The following is an 18314-nucleotide window of genomic DNA, read 5'->3' on the forward strand; positions in this document are numbered from 1 at the left end:
TTTCCTTTAGAAATATAACTTCTATTATATTTCTGGGAATTCGGCCTGCAAACTTTAGTGTGGCAGGTTTGTTTGTTTTATTAACACCACATATAAAACATTTCATAACTTTTGGTCCACGCAATGTGAAAATGCAACTAGAAATACAGTCTTTGTCCTCACCAAATCACTTTACACTTATCACCTATAAGTTCATTTCTTCTCATGATTTCTAGCTGGATTCAGCCAGTGGACCCCAAAGTCCTTTCTTTACAAGAGGTGGGCTGTGTGAATGTGGGTTCAGGTTGAAACAGGAATGAATTTGACGGACTTGGAAGTTTTAGGGGAGTCCTTCCATGTGCCCATACTGTTTGTCGGGCTTCGGTTGTTAGTATAGGAAGTCTGTCTTCTGCTCACACTGTCAGAATCTACTTTGTTGAATGTTTGCTTCATGTTTTGGCAGCATGGGAAGCTCTGCACACAGTCTTGCAGGAGATGGCCACTGAAAAACATGTAGATCCAGGGATTGCAGCAACTGTTCAGGGAAGCCAGTAATGCCGTGATGGTGATGGCTGGGTTTTCTGATTCTGTACGAAAAACATAAGCGGAGATTATTTAAACAGTCACAAGCAAGGAAATGTGCACCGGATAAACTCATTTTTCTATGGATTCTTAAAAGGGGCAAAAAAAAGGGTTATGGGTTGATATAGAAAATGAAGTATATTGTTTACCAATGTACGGAAATTGCTTGGCTGTCAAATATTTTCATAAGCAAGATGCATTGACATCAATTCAAATATCTTAAGCCACTTAAAAATATTTCAGTGGAATGAATGGGACTTTCAAAAAGTTAAGAATATCAGATAATTTATTTTTAGGATTTTTTATACTAGCACTAGTATGTGCTAACAGACACAGTGCTTACAGAATGGCTGCAATTTCAAGGAAATTCCAAAAGTCTATAGCCACATATACAAAACTGTCTATTCATCCTAACAACTAAGTCAAAAGTATGACAATATGGACCATATTTAGCGGTTTTAGATTTTTTTACTATTAAACATATTCTGTAATAAAACTATACATGAGAGGGTCGTAGTAATAGGTCCCTGAAGGATGCATTATTTGTTAGTGGAGTTGGGTTTTGTCTTTTTTGGTTAATTTTCTGTGGCTCCTTTTGATTTTAAAAGAAAACCAATTTTGTGGTTTGGACAATTAAATTATATTAAGAACAGCTGAATTAGGAAATTCCAACAAGTTTTTGAAATATTTTATGCTGGTTTGCACTGGTAAACTGTGTCAATATTATAAGCTTTTACAGAACTATAACACTGATAATATACTTTTTCTAAGGATAAGAATAATCAGCAAGTGCTAACTTTTACATGATTATTAAATATAAACTTGAATCTTCTCACTCTTGCTATGCTGGAATAAGTTGCAGGTTATATCATCATACTCTGTGCTAACATGCTACTATTAATGGTGATCATGGTCCATGGCTAAGGCTGTATTCAAAAAGAATGAAACTCATCAGCATACTTAGGCACAAGTAGAGAAGTTTTTAGAAATTATATCTAAATCCTTATAAAGGAATAATTAGACTGATTTTTTTTATTTGATTGGTAATAATTAAGAGGCTAAGATCAAGCAAGACAGGAAATGGTAAACCAAAAGTATATCATTTATGTTGTATTCTTTATTATCAGTAATATTATAGCCATTCAAGTATTTTTATTTGTTTGAAATAAATTCACTTTCAAATGTTTTATTTGCAGATGTAACTTCCAAAGTGTATCACCTATACCCCCTACTCCAATCCCAAACAACAAAAGGAGACAGTTCTTTCCAGATACCTATTTCCCAGCTACAGCCACTGTGGTAACATTCCTGTAATATATTTTATTTGAAAAGTGTGTGTGTGTGTGTGTGTGTGTGTGTGTGTTTTTACTAAAAGGAAATACCTTTTTCAAGACTCAATATTAAATGTTTTATTTTATTTTTTTTGGGGAAAGGTTTCTTGTAAAGTTAGTTTTTTCAGTTTGTGGAGGAGTTAAACAAACTAGTCGGTATAGCGGACATTCTCCACACGCTACTGCAAGAGTTGGGTGCGGAGGCTGTAGCTGTATGGTTAAGTTAGTGCTGAAAGACAAATTAATTAGTTTATCCAACTTAGAGTTTATCAATAATCCTGCTTTAAAATACCAGAGAAAAAAATCTGGCAATAGTCCTGCTTTAAAATACCAGGAAAAAAATATCTTGCAGTAATTTTTAGGAAAAAAAAAAGGAAAAGATTATAAGAAATGGAAACTAGTAAACCTAGTAAATACTAAATTAGAATTATTGACTTCTTAAGAATCTTCAGGAAAATAGGTCCGTTTATCCTTGCCCTTTGAGGGGGGGGCGCATTTCTACAAAATTTTTGTATTGATTGTGATACTTTTAACAAACTAGCAGAAAGTAGTTGCTACAGTGTATCCGGTAGACTTGACCGCAGGGTGTGAGCGCGCAGCGGTTAGAGATGCGGCAAGAAGTCACCGGGCACCTTTGCGGTCGCCAGGCTGACCCTAGGGCGCAGCTTCTGGATTCGTCTTGGGATCCTTGCAAGCTGCAAAAGCAGATTCCTGGGCCTGGTTCTGGATCTGCTGAATCCAAACGTCCGCGGGTAGAGACGCCCAGAAACTGCGTTTTGGGTTCATCTCGCCCAAGGCGTCCCCCGGGGACGTTTAGCCGCGCGGGGCCCGGGGGACGCCCCCACGAGCCGCAGTCCTGCGCTCCCCTCCCGCCCCCCAGCCCCCCTGCACCTACCGATCCAAACAAACCCGTCGTCCCAGACGGACCACATCTGGAGGATGAAGAAGGGCGCCCAGCAAACGACGTACACGGTCACGATCACGAAAGTCATCTTCACGGTGCGCATCTTGGCGCGGGAAATGGTCTTCAAGCCGCTGGCCCCGGGCGCCCGCAGGAGGCCCCTGGGGACCGCGCCCGCCGCCGCCCCCGCGCGCAGGGCCGTCCTGCCGCGGACGCTGCGCCAGATGTGCGAGCAGATGCAGCCGTAGCAGGTGGCCAGGAGCACCACGGGCGCCACGAAGATGCCAGCCGTCATCCAGGTCACGTAGGCGCGGGGCCCCCACGGCTGGATGAAGGTGGCCCAGCAGTCGTTGGCCTTGGTGACGTTGTTCACCTCCACCATGGAGAAGACCAAGTACTGCGGCGTGCTGAGCACCAAGCTCAGCACCCAGGCGGCGGCGATCATGAGGCGCGAGCGGCGCGTGGGCTGCTGCAGCGTCTTCAGCGGGTGGCACACGGCGATGTAGCGGTCGGCGGTCATGACCACCAGCATGTAGGGCGACACGAACATGCCGAACACCTGCAGGTGCTTCACCACGCGGCACAGGCCGTCGGGCCCGCGGAAGCGGTAGGTGATGTCCCAGCACATCTGCGGCAGCACCTGGAAGAAGGCGACGGCCAGGTCGGCCAGGCTCAGGTGGCGGATGAACAGGTGCATGCGGGACGTCTTGCGGGGCGTGCGGTGCAGCGCCACCAGCACGCTGCTGTTGCCCAGCACGGCCACCACGAAGGTCACGGCCAGCACGGCGATCTCCAGCTTGGCCAGCTCCTCGTTGCGCGCGTCCCTCGGGGGCCCGCCGCCGTCCGCCAGCGCCCCCGCGTCCCCGCTCCCGTTGGCACCGCGGCCGGACGCAGGCCACCAGTGGCTGGAGTTGCCGGCGGACGGGGCGCCGGGGCCCCCGGGGATGCGCATGCCGCGGGTGCAGCGCCCGCTCGGCCGGGCGGAGGCCGCTGCGCTCTGCGCTCCCCTGCGCGCCCTGCCCGGTCGCCTGTCCCAGCGCCCGCGGAGCTGCGCTCGGTCGCCTGGAGGCCCCGTTCCGCGCCCGGCTTCCCCTCGACTCGGAGAGCGCGGGGGAGGCGCGCTGCGAACCCTCGGTGCTCGCGGCCTCGGTTTCCCCGAAAGCGCTCCCGCTCCAGCGCCCCAGCGGCCGGAGGCTGCTCGGTGCCCGCCGTCTCCGTTCCCCTCCCCGCTCCTGGGGGCTTTCTTCCTCCCTCTTTTTGTCCCCCCTCCTCCCCCGGCCTCTAGACGTCGGTGATTTGTCCTCCTTGCATCACCGCCGCGGGGGTGGGGCTGGGGGGCGGGGGCGGGGTGCCGGCGCCTTCCCGCGCTCCTCTCGCCGGGACTCGGAGAGCTGGACGTGCCTTGGCGCTGTTTCCCCCGGGGCCGCGGCCACAGCCACCTTAAGCCCGGTGGCCATCCCAGCAGACGCAGCAGCGGGGGCGGTCCCCTGCAACCCCGAGGCCGCCCCCGGGGCGCGCGCCCTTGCGCGGGAACCTGGAGCGCGACCCCCGCCTCCTCCCGCTGCCGTTTGCACCCCTGCAGCTAGCCAGCGCCCCCTCCCCTTCGGGTCCTCATCTCCCCACCCCCGCCCCCCTGCAGGGTAACAACGCGGTGACTTAAAGGTCACCCTGCTCTTTGTTACCTCCAGCCCACGTCTGAGGCCCTGAAGGCCGCGCGCAGGTCTCCGAAGCGGCCCCCCGGGGTGGGGTGGGGGGGCTGCGGTGCGCGTCTCCACTGCAGGTTAAAGCTCTCCTGGCTCCCTGGGGGTGCGCGGGGTGCCTAGAGAGCTTCCCTGAACTGCATTCCTGGGACCTCCTCCGGACAAAGCCCGATCCCACAGGGGATGGGCGCAAAGGGGGCCACCGCCGGCCGTGGGGACTTGGTCGGGTCACTGCTGGGTCGTGGGGACCTCCCCTTGGATGGACGGGGAGCGGCGGCCTGATGCGGCCCGGCAGGCGTGGGAGCCAGGGACCGAGAAGGATGCAGCCCCCGCGCTTTGCAGGAAGCGACACGGGTACCTGTTAACTAGCAGGTAGACGGCGACAGCCCGCGGCAGGTGCAGCGCCCGCGCCCCGCGCTCCGCGCCCCGCGGGAATCCCTCCGCTGGAGCTCCGCGTCCTGAACTTGGGTGAAGGTGTTTTCCCAACGACAGCGAGGGGGAGCTGTTTTCAATCCATTTAACCAAGGGGGGACAAAACGCTTTATATACGCCCATGACTTTTTTGATTAGAAAATTAATGTTGAGTGAAATAAGTCAATCGGAGAAGGACAAACATTATATGGTCTCATTCATTTGGGGAATATAAAAAATAGTGAAAGGGAATAGAGGGGAAAGGAGAGAAAATGAGTGGGAAATATCAGAAAGGGAGACAGACCATGAGAGACTCCTAACTCTGGAAACTAACTAGGGGTGGTGGAAGGGGAGGAGGGCCGGGGGGGGGGGGGTGACTGGGTGACGGGCACTGAGGGGGGCACTTGACGGGATGAGCACTGGGTGTTATTCTGTATGTTGACAAATTAAACACCAATAAAAAATAAATTTATAAAAATAAAAAAATGTTTTTGCAACTGTGGTATAAGTGTGATTGTCTCAGAAAATATATATATATATACATATATATATGTATGTATATATATATATATATGAAATGTAGGCAAAGAAACCGGAAGGTTTTCCGAGGTGCAGTTCTCCGTGATGATTCCAACTTTGCCCTCCAGTTTATGATGCATGTCCATTGCCAAGGTTGTCACATTAGGAGTGCTGGACTCGGTCCCTGGAGTCTTGCTTCACTGTGGCTGTGTGTGAGCCTCAGTTTACACAGCTTAGACGTGGCAGTAGAAGTACCTGCCGTACCTGCTGATACGGTTGTTGTGGGGAAATGCTCTCAAATCTGCAGGCAAATCTGTCCCCTTTTCTCTAAGATAACCTAGGAGGCAAAAGATTTTTTTTTTAAACAAGTTCAGAGATGGCAATGCGTCAGAGGTTTCCAGGCCAACTTTCTGGAAAATCCTCCAAGCAATGGGTAATAGTCACCGACTCAGAGAGATAAGCTTCCTTTTAAGTCACAAATTATATTCCTAGTACTCTTCATGAGAAATAAGGTTGTCTGACTCCGGTGTCCCTGGGTATTGCCAAGGTGGCCAGAACCCAGCAATTTCATGGCTCTTGGCTCTATACCTTTGAGCTTTTAGGTTTTCTGAGGGGAGGAAACTGCAGTTCAGGGTCATTAAAGTCTTTGGGCTTATTTCAGAAAGATAGTGTGATGGTCTTTGAGGAAATCATTCATCTGTGTCAGTCCTTTTGATCCAATAAGGAAACTGTATCCAATTTATAAAAATATAATGTATGAATATATCCAATTTATATATATATATTTTTAAACTTTATTTATTTTTTCATGATAGTCACACACAGAGAGAGAGAGGCAGAGACATAGGCAGAGGGAGAAGCAGGCTCCATATAGGGAGCCTGATGTGGGATTCGATCCCGGATCTCCAGGATCGCGCCCTGGGCCAAAGGCAGGCGCTAAACCGCTGCGCCACCCAGGGATCCCTAACCAATTTATAAAAATAACTTGTTGGGTTGCATCTGGGGGGCATAGTTAGATGATATTCAGTGAACAACAATACTGATTATGCATATGTATAGAATATATATACCAGGATACGTATGGAAAAAATTTTCAATGTGGATTCCAGAATCCAGTACCTTTCTTAACCCATGTAGTTTAAAAACTGTGTCTGTCTTAATTTTACTAGTTCCATATTCAAAGGAAACCAGGACCACTGAAATAAAGACTCACTATTCATGTACCTCACTGGACCTGTTGTGAAATCTTTTCAGTGAAGGTTAAAGGAATTTTGGTCCTAAAATGTGAAAAGAACATAATCGATATTTTCTGTGGCATCTGGTGCTTTTTCTTAGAGCAATTTGCATTTACTCTAAACTTCTTGTATTATGAAGGCTTACTACTTTTTCTTTCTTACTCTAAGTGGATTTTGGTTAACATACTTGGGGAGTGAAATGATGACAAAGTGAAAGGTGTGCATACATACCCTGGAGTAATCTTTCTCTTTTATTTGTCAGCCTTCCTTTCACCCAGCGTGCAATTCTAGGTGCTCAAAGTACCCAGATGCTAGGTACTTTAATCAATGAAAGGAGCTACCTCCTTTACTTACTAGCTGTGTGACTTAGTTTTAATTTTTGAGTTTTAAAATCCTCATCCATAAAATCTTGGTGATAAAATATAATGCAGATACAATATAATGCAAGGATTATATAACTGGTTATTTACATTTCTGGCATTTCATAGGTATTCAAAACCTTAATTCTTCCTTTTTTTCGAATATGTGAATATCCTCCATATTACCTGTTATTTTGCCAGTAAGTTTTTTCCTTCCAATTAAGGCAGCATGTCTCCAACTTCTTTATGTGCAATAGAAGATATTGATAGGTTTTCTGTGAGAAAAGAGTTCCATGGTCAAATACGTTGGGGAAATGCTGTGTATACGTTAAAAGAACCTCTGAGTAATCTGTTAAACTTTATCAATGTTTCCTCAACTTATTTAACCATGGAAAACCCACATCCTTTTTTTTCCTCAAGGAACAGTGATTAATACGTATCAATGGCTACAGTTTGAAGAACACTGAATAAAGGTACTTGGAGTTCCAGAATGCTTGGAGACCACCACTGGACTTAGTCAAGTCAAGAAGTTGGGGGTTTGAGTCAAGTTTAAGCTACTCTACTAGAGGCAGGGATACCCAAAATAATGGGCCACATTTAATATATCATACTACGTTATGTACTGCTTTATAGCTGCTATTCATATGTCCTCTCTTGTCTCCTTAAACTGTCGAAGTTTTTTCCCTTTTTCTTAGTGAGAAAATGGAAGAGATTGTCTGCAGGAGCACCCATTTTACTTCTGTAGCCCACGGCGACTCCTTCCACTTCAATTATAAATTAATGGCATTATAGTTACAGGGCTATGGTCTGGTATTTATACCATTACCTCTAGCAAACCAACAAATATCTTTGGCACATCACTATGCTAAGTCTTGAGCTGGATACAAAGAAGTATGTAACGGCCACTAACATTTACTAAATACTTTGTGCCAGGCACTGTCAAAATGCTTTCTTTATTTCTTCGTTTAAGTATTTATTCATTTAATCTTCTCAGTGACCCTATGTGGGATGTACTCTTATTTCATTTTACATTTAAACAAACTGAAAGACAGAAAGCATAAGTAATCAGACTTCGGTAACACATCTGGTCAATAATAGAACCAGCAATTAAACAGAAGCAATTGGGACACCTGGGTGGCTCAGAGGTTAAGCATCTGCCTTAGGCTCAGGGCAAGATCTTGCAGTCCCAGGATCGAGTCCCACATCCAGCTCCCTGCATGGAGCCTGCTTCTCCCTCTGCCTGTGTCTCTGCCTCTCTCTCTACGTCTCTCATGAATAAATAAATAAAATCCTTTAAAAAATAAACAGAAGCAATTGATTCCAGCATTGTTTACAATATTAACCAGTATACTGTGCTGCCATCTGTGCGTCTCATGTTCCTGGATTTTAAAGACTTATATAGCATACGCATTTGGTCACTTAACATTTCATTGGTGTATGATATGTTCTCCTTTAAGACAAGGAGATTCTATAGGGTCGGCACCTACAGGGTCATTCTATATCTTTGGTTTCCTCTTCAGTAAACCAAGTATAAAGTAGTGGTTGTAGTAGTGGAAGTAGTAATAGATAATATGAGCAGAGCTAAGAGCTTTAAATTCCTTATTTCATTTAATCTTTAAAATAATAATTAAAAGATACTGTATATAGGAATACACATTATTATCTCACTTTACAGATGAATAAAACAAAGGTTAGAGAAGTGAAGCAACTTAGCCAAAGTTACAAAGCTCTGTGTGGCTGAGCTGAATCATACATCATCTATTTGAAGTCAAGGCATTGATTCTAACCTGTATGCCCTACTGCCTTTCATACACATTACAAGCACTTAATATATTTGAAGAAAGAATTAACAAACATTGCAATGGAAACTGATTTTTGAGTGCTGAAGGAATGTGAAACTTAAAAAGTACTTGTGACTGGATAAATTAGGGAAGAGTTCTTAAGGAAGCATCTTGGAGCACCTACATCTCTCTAATATCTTCATGAAGATGAGAGTCAGCATTATATTTGGAAAGCTCTTAAATAGCTCTAGTCAGAATTCTGTTTTACAAATTCTGAACAGGTTAGTATATATTTGATTTTAAAAGATATCCAGTGCAACATCATGATATATTCAAATTGCTGAGAGGAAAAAACTCCCAACCAAGAATACTCTGAAGGAGAGATTAAGAGTTTTCTAGCCAAGCCAAATCCAAAACAGTTCATCACTACTAAACTGGTCCTAACAACTAGTGTTAGAGAGATTTCTTTAAGCTCAAAAGACAAAGTACTAGCCATTAACAAGAAAATATAAAAGGTAAAAATCTCAATGGTAAAGACAAACATATAGTAAAGATGGTGGAATAAGCCCTTAAAAAGCCAGTATGAAGACTAGAAGATGAAAGTGCTAAAATTACAGTAACTACAATAATTAGTTAAGAGATACACAAAATAGAAAGAGTGAAATACAACATCAAAGTGTGACATGTTGCAGGGGAGGGAAGTAAAAATGTGGTTACATAGTTGTTGGTTACATATGTGGTTACATAGCCTATAGTTACATATAGGCTGTTACATGTGAATTTCAGGCTAATCACAAAGCAAAGACCTATGGTAGACACACAAAAGATAATGAGAAAGGCATCCAAACGTAGTACTAAAGAAAGTCACCAAATCACAAATGAAGAGAGAAAAAAAAAAAAAAGGAATAGAGACAATTACAAAAAGCAGCCCGAAAATGATGAACAAAATGGCAATAAGTACATACCTATCAATAATTACTTTAAATGTAAATGGGCTAAATTCCCCAAAGCACATAGAGTAGATAAATGGATTAAAAAACAAGACCCATCTATATGTTGCCTGTAAGAAACTCGCTTCAAATCTAAGAACACACAAAAACTGAAAGTGAAGGGATGGAAAAAGTTGTTCCACGCAAATGGAAACAAAAGGAAAGCTGATGTAGTTATAACAGGCAAAATAGACTTTAAAACAGAACTGTAATGAAGGCAAGGAAGGACATTACATAATAATAAAGGGGTCCATCCAACAGAAGGAGATAACATTCATAAATATTTATGCGCCCAACACAGGAGCACCTAAATCTATAAAGAAAAGTTTAACAGACTTAAGGGGAGAAACAGCAGTAACAGCAGTACAATAATAGGGGACCTTAATACTCCACTTATTTCAATGAATTGATCATCCAGAAAAAAAATTAGTAAGGAAATGTTGGCCTTAAACAACACATTAAACCAGATGGAGTTAAGAAATATCTGCAGGGCATTCCATCTAAAAAACAAAAACAAAAATAAAAACAAAACAAACAAACCAGAATACACTATCTTCTTCAGGGGACATGGAAAATTCTCCAGAATAGGTCATATGTCTCAATATATTTAAGAAGATTGAAATTATATCAAGCATCTTTCCTGATCACGTGGGATGAAATTAGAAATCAATTACATGAAGAATGCTGGGAAAAAATGCCAGCATGTGGAAATTAAACAACTTGCTACTGAACAACCAATGAGGCAATGAAGAAATCAAAAGGGAAATGAAAAAATGCCTTGAAGCAAGTGAAAATGGAAATACAACTGCTCAAAATCTATGAGATGCAGCAAAAGCAGTTCTAAGAGGAAAGTTTATAGCAATGCAGGCCTGCCTCAGGAAACAAGAAAAATCTCAAGTAAACAATCTAAGGTTATACCTAAAAGAATTAGAAAAAGAAAAAATGAAGCCCAGAGGTAGTAGAAGGAAGGAAATAATAAAGATAAGAACAGAAATAAATGAAATATAGACTAAAAAGACAACAGAAAAGATCAATGGAATTAAGGGCTGGTTCTTTGGAAAACTAAACAAAATTGACAAATCTTTAGCTAGACTCACAAAGAAAAAAGATAGAGGGTTCAAATAAACAAAATCAGAAATGAAAGAGGAGAAGTTAGTTACAACTGACACCACAGAAATACAAAGGATTATAAGAAATTACTATAAACAACTATATGCCAACAGACTGGACAATCTGGAAGAAATGCATAAATTCCTAGAAACATACAATCTTCCAAAACCAAATCAGGAAGAAATAGAAAATCTGAATAGACTGATTACTGGTATGGATAGTGATTCAGTAATCAAAAATTTCCCAATAAGCAAAAATCCAGGACCAGGCAGTTTCACTGGTGAATTCTACCAAACAGTCCAAGAAGATTAAATACCTAGCCTCCTTAAACTCTTCCCAAAGAACTAAAGAGGAGGAAATACTTCAAAACTCATTTTATAAGGTTAGCATTACCAAACACCACAAACCAGGCCAGGACAGACACTCACACATGTGTGCACACACACACACAAAGGAAGAAAGAAAATTATAGGTCAATATTCCTGATGACCATAGATGCAAAATCCTCAACAAAATATTAACAAAATAAATTCAACAGTATATAAGAAATATGTACACATTAAATATGTACACTTATTTCATGGATATAAGGATGGTTCAACATTCACAAGTCTATCAATGTGATATACCACATTAACAGAATGAAGGGTAAAATCATATGATCGTTATAATAGATGCAGAAAAAGCATTTAACAAAATTCAACATGCATTTATGATAAAAATGCTCAATAAAAGTAGGTATAGAGAGACTGTTCTTCAGTATAATAAAGGCCATATATGACAAATTTATACTCAATGGTGAAAAGCTAAAAACTTTCCTTCTAAGATCAGGAACAGGACAAGGATGCCCACTTGTCCCATTTTTATTCAACATAACATTGGAAATTCTACACATAATAATTAGACAAGAAGAAAATTAAAAGTCATCAAGATTGTCACTATTTTCAGATGACATGATACTATATATAGAAAACCTTGAAGACTCTGCCTAAGAACTTAGAATTAATGAATTCAGTAAAGTTACAAGATACACAGAATTGCCATGCAGAAATCTGTTGCATTTTTTTAAAAAAAGATTTTATTTATTTATTCATAGAGAGAGAGAGAGGCAGAGACACAGGCAGAGGGAGAAGCAGGCACCATACAGAGAGCCAGACGTGGGACTCGATCCCCGATCTCCAGGATCACGCCCTGGGCTGCAGGCGGCGCTAAACCGCTGCACCACCGGGGCTGCCCATCTGTTGCATTTCTATACACGAATAATGAACTATCAGAAACAAATTAAGAAAACAGTTCCACTTAAAAATGCTTCAAAAATAGTAAAATACCTAGGAATAAATTTAACTAAAGTGAAAGACCTCACTTTAAAAACTAGAAGATACTGATAAGAAACATCAAAAAAGACACAAATAAATGGAAAAATATGCCATGCTCTTGGACTGGAAGAATTAATCATTGAAAAGTCCTCTTCACTTAAAGCAATCTACAGATTCAGGGCAATTCCTACTAAAAGGAAATTTTTCACAGAACTAGAATGAATAATTCTGAAATGTATATGGAACCACAAAAGACTCATAGCCAAAGCAGTCTTGAGAAAGAAAAAGCTGGATGTATCATGCTCTTGGATTCAAACTATATTACAAAGCTATATTATATAAAAAAATAATGTAGTGCTGGCATAAAAACAGACACTTAGATCAATGGAATAGCACAGAAAGCCCAGAAATAAACCTATAAAGTCAATTTATGACAAAGGAGTCAAGATTATACAATGAGGAAAAGACAGTGCCTGCAAGAAAAGTTGCTGGGAATACTGGACAGCCACATGCAAAAAATTAAAATCAGACCATTATCATACCCCATAGAGAAAAAAATGACTCAAAACGGATTAAAGAATTGAATGTAAAACTTGAAACTATAAAACTCTTGGAAGAAAACATAGGCAGTCTTAAAGTCATAAAACTCCTGGATGAAAACATAGGCCCTAAACTTCTTAACATCTGTCTTGGCATTGAATTTTTGGATTGGACTCCAAAACCAAAGACAACACAAGCCAAAAATAAACAAATGGAACTAATCAAACTGAAAAGCTTCTGCACACCAAAGGAAATCATCGACAAAATGAATAGGCAACCTACTGAATGGGAGGAAATATTTGCAAAATCATATATCCGATAAGAAGTTAATACTCAAATTATGTAAAGAACTCAATGGCAAAAACATAAAATGGGTATGAAGGAGGGCACGTGATATGATGAACACTGGGTATTATACACAACTGATAAATTATTGAACACTACATCTGAGACTATGTACTATATGTTGGCTAATTGAATTTAAATTAAAAAAAATGGGCAGAGGATCTAAAAAGACATTTTGCCAAAGAAGACATACAGATGGCCACCAGACACATGAGAAAATGTTCAATAATACAGTATCAGGGAAATGGCAAGTCAAAGCCACAATGAGATTTCACCTCACATTTTTAGAATGGCTAGTATCAAAAAGACAAGAAATCATAAATGTTGGAGAGGATGTGGAGAGAAGGGAACTCTCATACTGTTTATAGGAATGCAAATTGGCACAACCACTATGGAAAACACTATGATGGCTCCTCAAAATATTAAAGATAGAACTATCAAATGATACAGCTATACCACTCCTGAGTATTTATCCAAAGAAAATTAAAACACTAACTTGAAAAGAAATACGCACCCAATGTTCATTGCATTATTTACAATAGCCAAGACATGGAAACAACCTGAATGTTCACCAATGGATATATATATATATACACACACACACACACACACACACACATATATACATATATATAGTGTGTATATATATATGGTACATGTATATAATGGGATATAGCATATATATACATATATATATAATGGAATACTACTCCTCCATTAAAAAGAATGATAACTTGCTATTTGTGATAGCATGGATGAAACTTGAGGGAATTATGATAAGCGAAATAAGTCAAAGACAAATATCTTATGATTTTACTTGTGGAATGTTAAAAACAAAACAAAAATTCAGATACAGAGTACAGATTTTGGTTATCATCAGGGAAGGGGATTGGTGGGGTGGGTGAAATGAATCAAGGCGGTAATTGTATGGTGATAGATGGTAACAAGACTTAAAAGATCAGATTACTATGTTGTACACCCGAAACTAAAGTAATGTTAGGCACCAATTTTAAATAAATAAAAAAGGATTAACATTGAATTGAGGGATCCCTGGGTGGCGCAGCGGTTTGGCGCCTGCCTTTGGCCCAGGGCGCGATCCTGGAGACCAGGGATCGAATCCCACGTCGGGCTCCCGGTGCATGGAGCCTGCTTCTCCCTCTGCCTGTGTCTCTGCCTTTCTCTCTCTCTCTGTGACTATCATAAATAAATAATAATAATAAAAAAATTAAAAAAAACATTGAATTGAGAAATATAGCTTGCTGTATAAAATATTAATAAAAATCAGTTATTAAGGACAAAAATTTACCCAGAAGCAAGGAGCTTGCTTCTCCCTCTGCCTGTGTCTCTGCCTCTCTCTCTGTGTGTGTTTCTCATGAATAAATAAAATCTTTTTTTAAAAAAAGATATTCTTTTAGCAAGCTGGATCATTGAGTCTGCCCCTTGTATCCGTAACTCCCTTTTTCACATGAGAAAAGGTTTGCATTTTAAAAAATTCCAAAATAGTTAACATGCAATGTTATATTAGTTTCAGGTGTACAGTATAGTGATTCAGTAATTCTATACATTACTCAGTGCTCATCGAGGTAAGTGTACTCTTAATTCCCATCACCTATGTCACCCATGCCACCCCACATCCCCTCTGTCAACTGCCAATTTGTTCTGTGTTTAAAGCTCTGTTCTATTCATTTGTTTTGTTTCTTAAATTTCACACATGAATGAAATCATGTGTATTTGTCTTTCTCGGTCTGACTTGTTTCACTTAGCATAATACCCTCTAGGTCCATCCATAGGCAAATGATGCAAATGGCATCATCCTATCCTTTATATAGCTGTGTAATATTCCAGTGTGTGTGTGTGTGTGTGTGTGTGTGTGTGTGTGTGTGTGTGTGTACATCACATCTCCCTCATCCATTTGTCTATCAATGGACTCTTAGTTTGCTTCTGTATCTTGGCTATTGTAAATAATGCTTCAATAAACATAGGGGAGCATGTATCATTCTGAATAAGTGCTTTCATTTTCTTTGGGTAAATACCTAGTAGTGGAATTACTGGGTCATATGGTATTTGTTTTTTAATTTTTTTTTTTTTTTGTGGAGTCTGCATGCTGTTTTCCACAGTGCCTGTACCAATTTACATTCCCATCAACAGTGCATGAGGTTCCTCTTTTCCACATTCTTACCAACACTCATTATTTCTTGTCCTTTTTTATTTTATTTTATTTTTATTTTTATTTTTTTTAGTCATTCTGATGGGTATAAGGTGATATCTCACTGTGGTATTGATTTGCATTTCCATGATGATTAGTAATGTGGAATATCTTTTCATGTGTCTTTTGGCCATCTGTATGTATTCTTTGGAAAAATTATCTATTCAGGTCCTCTGCCTACCTTTAATCAGATTATTGGTTTCTTGGTGGGCTTTTTTTTGCGTGTGTGTGTTGAGTTGTGTAAGTTCTTTATGTAATTTGAGTATTAACCCCTTATCAGACATATCATTTGCAAATATCTACTCCCATTATGTAAGGTGTCTTTTTGTTTTGTTGATGGTTTCCTTTTCTGTGCAAAAATCATTTTAAAATGTAATCTCGATGTTTTATTTTTGCTTTTGCTTACCTTGGCTTAGGAAACACATCTAGAGAAATGTTGCTATGGCTGACGTCAAAGAAATTACTGCCTCTGTTCTTCTCAAGGATTTTTATGGTTTTTACAGTTAGGCCTTTTTTTTTTTTAAAGGTTTAATATATTTATTCATGAGAGACACAGAGGGAGAGAGGCAGAGACAAAGGCAGAGGGAGAAGCAGGCTCCCTGTGGGGAGCCTGATTGGGACTCGATCCCGGGTCTCCAGGATCACGCGCTGGGCTGAAGGCAGGCCCTTAACCACTGAGCCACCCAGGCGTCCCATACAGTTAGGTCTTTTATTCATTTTGAGTTTATTTTTGTGTATGGTGTTAGAAAGTGTTTCAGTTTCATTTTTTTACGTAGCTGTTCAGTTTTCCCAGCACCATTTATTGAAGAGATGTTTTCCCATTGCATATTCTTGCCTCCTTTGTCAAAGATTAATTAACCACATAATTGTGGGTTTATTTCTGGGCTCTCTATTCTGTTCCATTGACCTAGATGTCTGTTTTTGTGCCAGTACCATGCTGTTTTTATTACAGCTTTGTAGTATGTCTTGAAATCTGGGATTGTGATACCCCTCCTTTGTTCTTTCTCAAGAATACTTTGGCTATTTAGGGTCCTTAGTGGTTCCACACAAATTTTAGTATTATTTTTTTTTCTAGTTGTGTGAAAAACACTGTTAGCATTTTAATAGGAAGTGTATTAAACCTGTAGATTGCTTTTGTTTAGCAAATACCAAAGTGTTTTGATAGTATGGACACTTTAGTGATACTGTTTCAATCCATTAGCTTGGAATATCTTTCCATTTGTTTGTGCCATCTTCAATTTCTTTCATTACTGTTTTATAGTTTTTGGAGTACAGGTACTGTCACCTTCTTGGTTAAATTTATCTAGGTATTTTATTCTTTTAGGTGAAATTGTAAATGCAATTGTTTTCATTTATTTTTCTGGGGATTTATATTTTTTTGAAGGGTGCTGACATCAAGAATTGTGATTGTATTGTTATCTTCTTATCTACTGTGAATAATTTTTTTGTAAAATAAATTTTAAAATACTTTTCTGGCTTCTCTTTTTCTTCTTTCTTGAGGTTTAACAGTAGCCGCTTTTGACAATTTGGTTCTCTTCCTATTCTTTATCCACTCTCCTGCCTCTTCCGTCTGCCTTCTCACACACACTTGCCAAATGGCTTCAGGTTTTCTAAAAGCTTCTTTTCCTATCACCATGGAAGACTGTGATTAATATTTTAATCACAGTTTAGTTGCACTTTATTTTGTCTTAGGATTTTCCTGGTGATAATTAGATATTTACAATTAATTTATCTCTGGATGAAGCAGACAAATTGCCTGAGAAATGTTTGGATCGTAACCTCAATGTGCAAATTTCTAAGGATTGTTTTCTCTAAATATATTTAATGTATGGATGTAAAATAAAATAGGCTTGAAATATTTGGGGCTTTATCTCAGTGTTCTCAGATAGACTTTGATCTGGAAATGTTCTCTGATTACATGGTAAGTCAAGGAGATAAAACAGTTATGAATACATCATCATTGCAATTTCCTAAGTACCTGCAGTCAAATGGATATCTGATGTTCTTTATTCATTACTACGTAGAATACAGTATTAAAAGGAAGAATTCATATGTAGCTAATGTAAAGAGAAGACCTTCATGCTTCCCTAAATCTCTGTTTAACTTTGTATTTGAAAAGCCAGTCCATATTCTCAAGAATTTATTCTTTACATGAGAATTTCTCACTGTCATATAGGATTATAGATAGCTACTTCACACAACCAAATCTTGTATGGATTTATTTTCCCATAATGGAGTGATAACTTGATGCACTCCACATAGAAAACCTAAGCAGAAAAAAAAAACTGGAACACCTCTTTAACATTACTTTTAATATGGTTATGAGTAAAGGGAAGAAGAAAAAGTAGCTGTATGCATTCATTTATAATGATAAGAGCTGTATTTTCTGCTTAGAACAATTATTTTTTATAAAAATTTGAAAATGGAGCAATATAAAGAAAATTATAAATCTTTCATACCACTGCCAGCATCTACAGATAATCACAGTTATCATTTGCTTATGCTTCTCAGTGTGTGTTCATATTTTTTAAAACTTGAATTAGGCCATCTTATATATATTATAACCTGATTTTTCAAATTCAGAACACATTATGAACTTTTTCCCCTGTCATTGAGTATTCTTTTATATTGTGAATTTCATGGCTTGATAGTCCTGAACCATCCTATGACACACCTCATTTATTTATTTTATATATTTCTCATGTTTAGGGGGACAAAGTTTTGACCTGCTAGATTTTTCACCAGCCTTCTCCCCATCCTCACCCATGACACACAATGTTGCTTAAAGATACTTCTATACTCACACTCATGTTTATTTCCTAAAGTTAAATTTCTGTAACTAGAGTTACTGGATCAAAGGTTATATAAAATTTGATCTTATTATCAACAGCCTAATTATACAGCATATCATAATTTAACTTAATCAGCAATTCACGAGAAAGACCATTTTCCACTGCTTTCCGGGCATGGAATCTCTTCATTAAAAAGAAAATCTGTCCAAAGATGATAG

At 39.9% G+C, this 18314-nt stretch overlaps 1 protein-coding gene and 1 long non-coding RNA gene across 2 annotated transcripts in view; one reads left to right on the top strand and one right to left on the bottom strand.

Moving 5' to 3' along the window:
• The window catches only part of LOC140595843 (uncharacterized), a 295277-nt gene that overhangs the window by 14151 nt on the left and 262812 nt on the right, over positions 1-18314 (top strand). The window lies entirely within an intron of this gene.
• On the bottom strand, positions 140-3745 carry AVPR1A (arginine vasopressin receptor 1A). The gene is made up of 2 exons (XM_026001655.2): positions 2788-3745; positions 140-566 (listed from the first exon to the last, which is right to left on the bottom strand). Exons 1-2 carry the CDS (start codon positions 3743-3745, stop codon positions 280-282), a joined length of 1245 nt encoding a protein of 414 aa, XP_025857440.2. The 3' UTR covers positions 140-279.

Source organism: Vulpes vulpes, chromosome 16 (genome assembly GCF_048418805.1).
Source record: "Vulpes vulpes isolate BD-2025 chromosome 16, VulVul3, whole genome shotgun sequence".
Taxonomy (NCBI): Eukaryota; Metazoa; Chordata; class Mammalia; order Carnivora; family Canidae; genus Vulpes; species Vulpes vulpes.

Bases quoted from the DNA above. Each gene is read 5' to 3' on its own strand.
- AVPR1A (XM_026001655.2), bottom strand. From the start codon at position 3,745: ATGCGCATCCCCGGGGGCCCCGGCGCCCCGTCCGCCGGCAACTCCAGC. The intron at 567-2,787 runs GTAGGTGCAGGG...TTTTTCGTACAG, and splicing joins CGACGGGTTTGTTTGGATCG to AATCAGAAAACCCAGCCATC.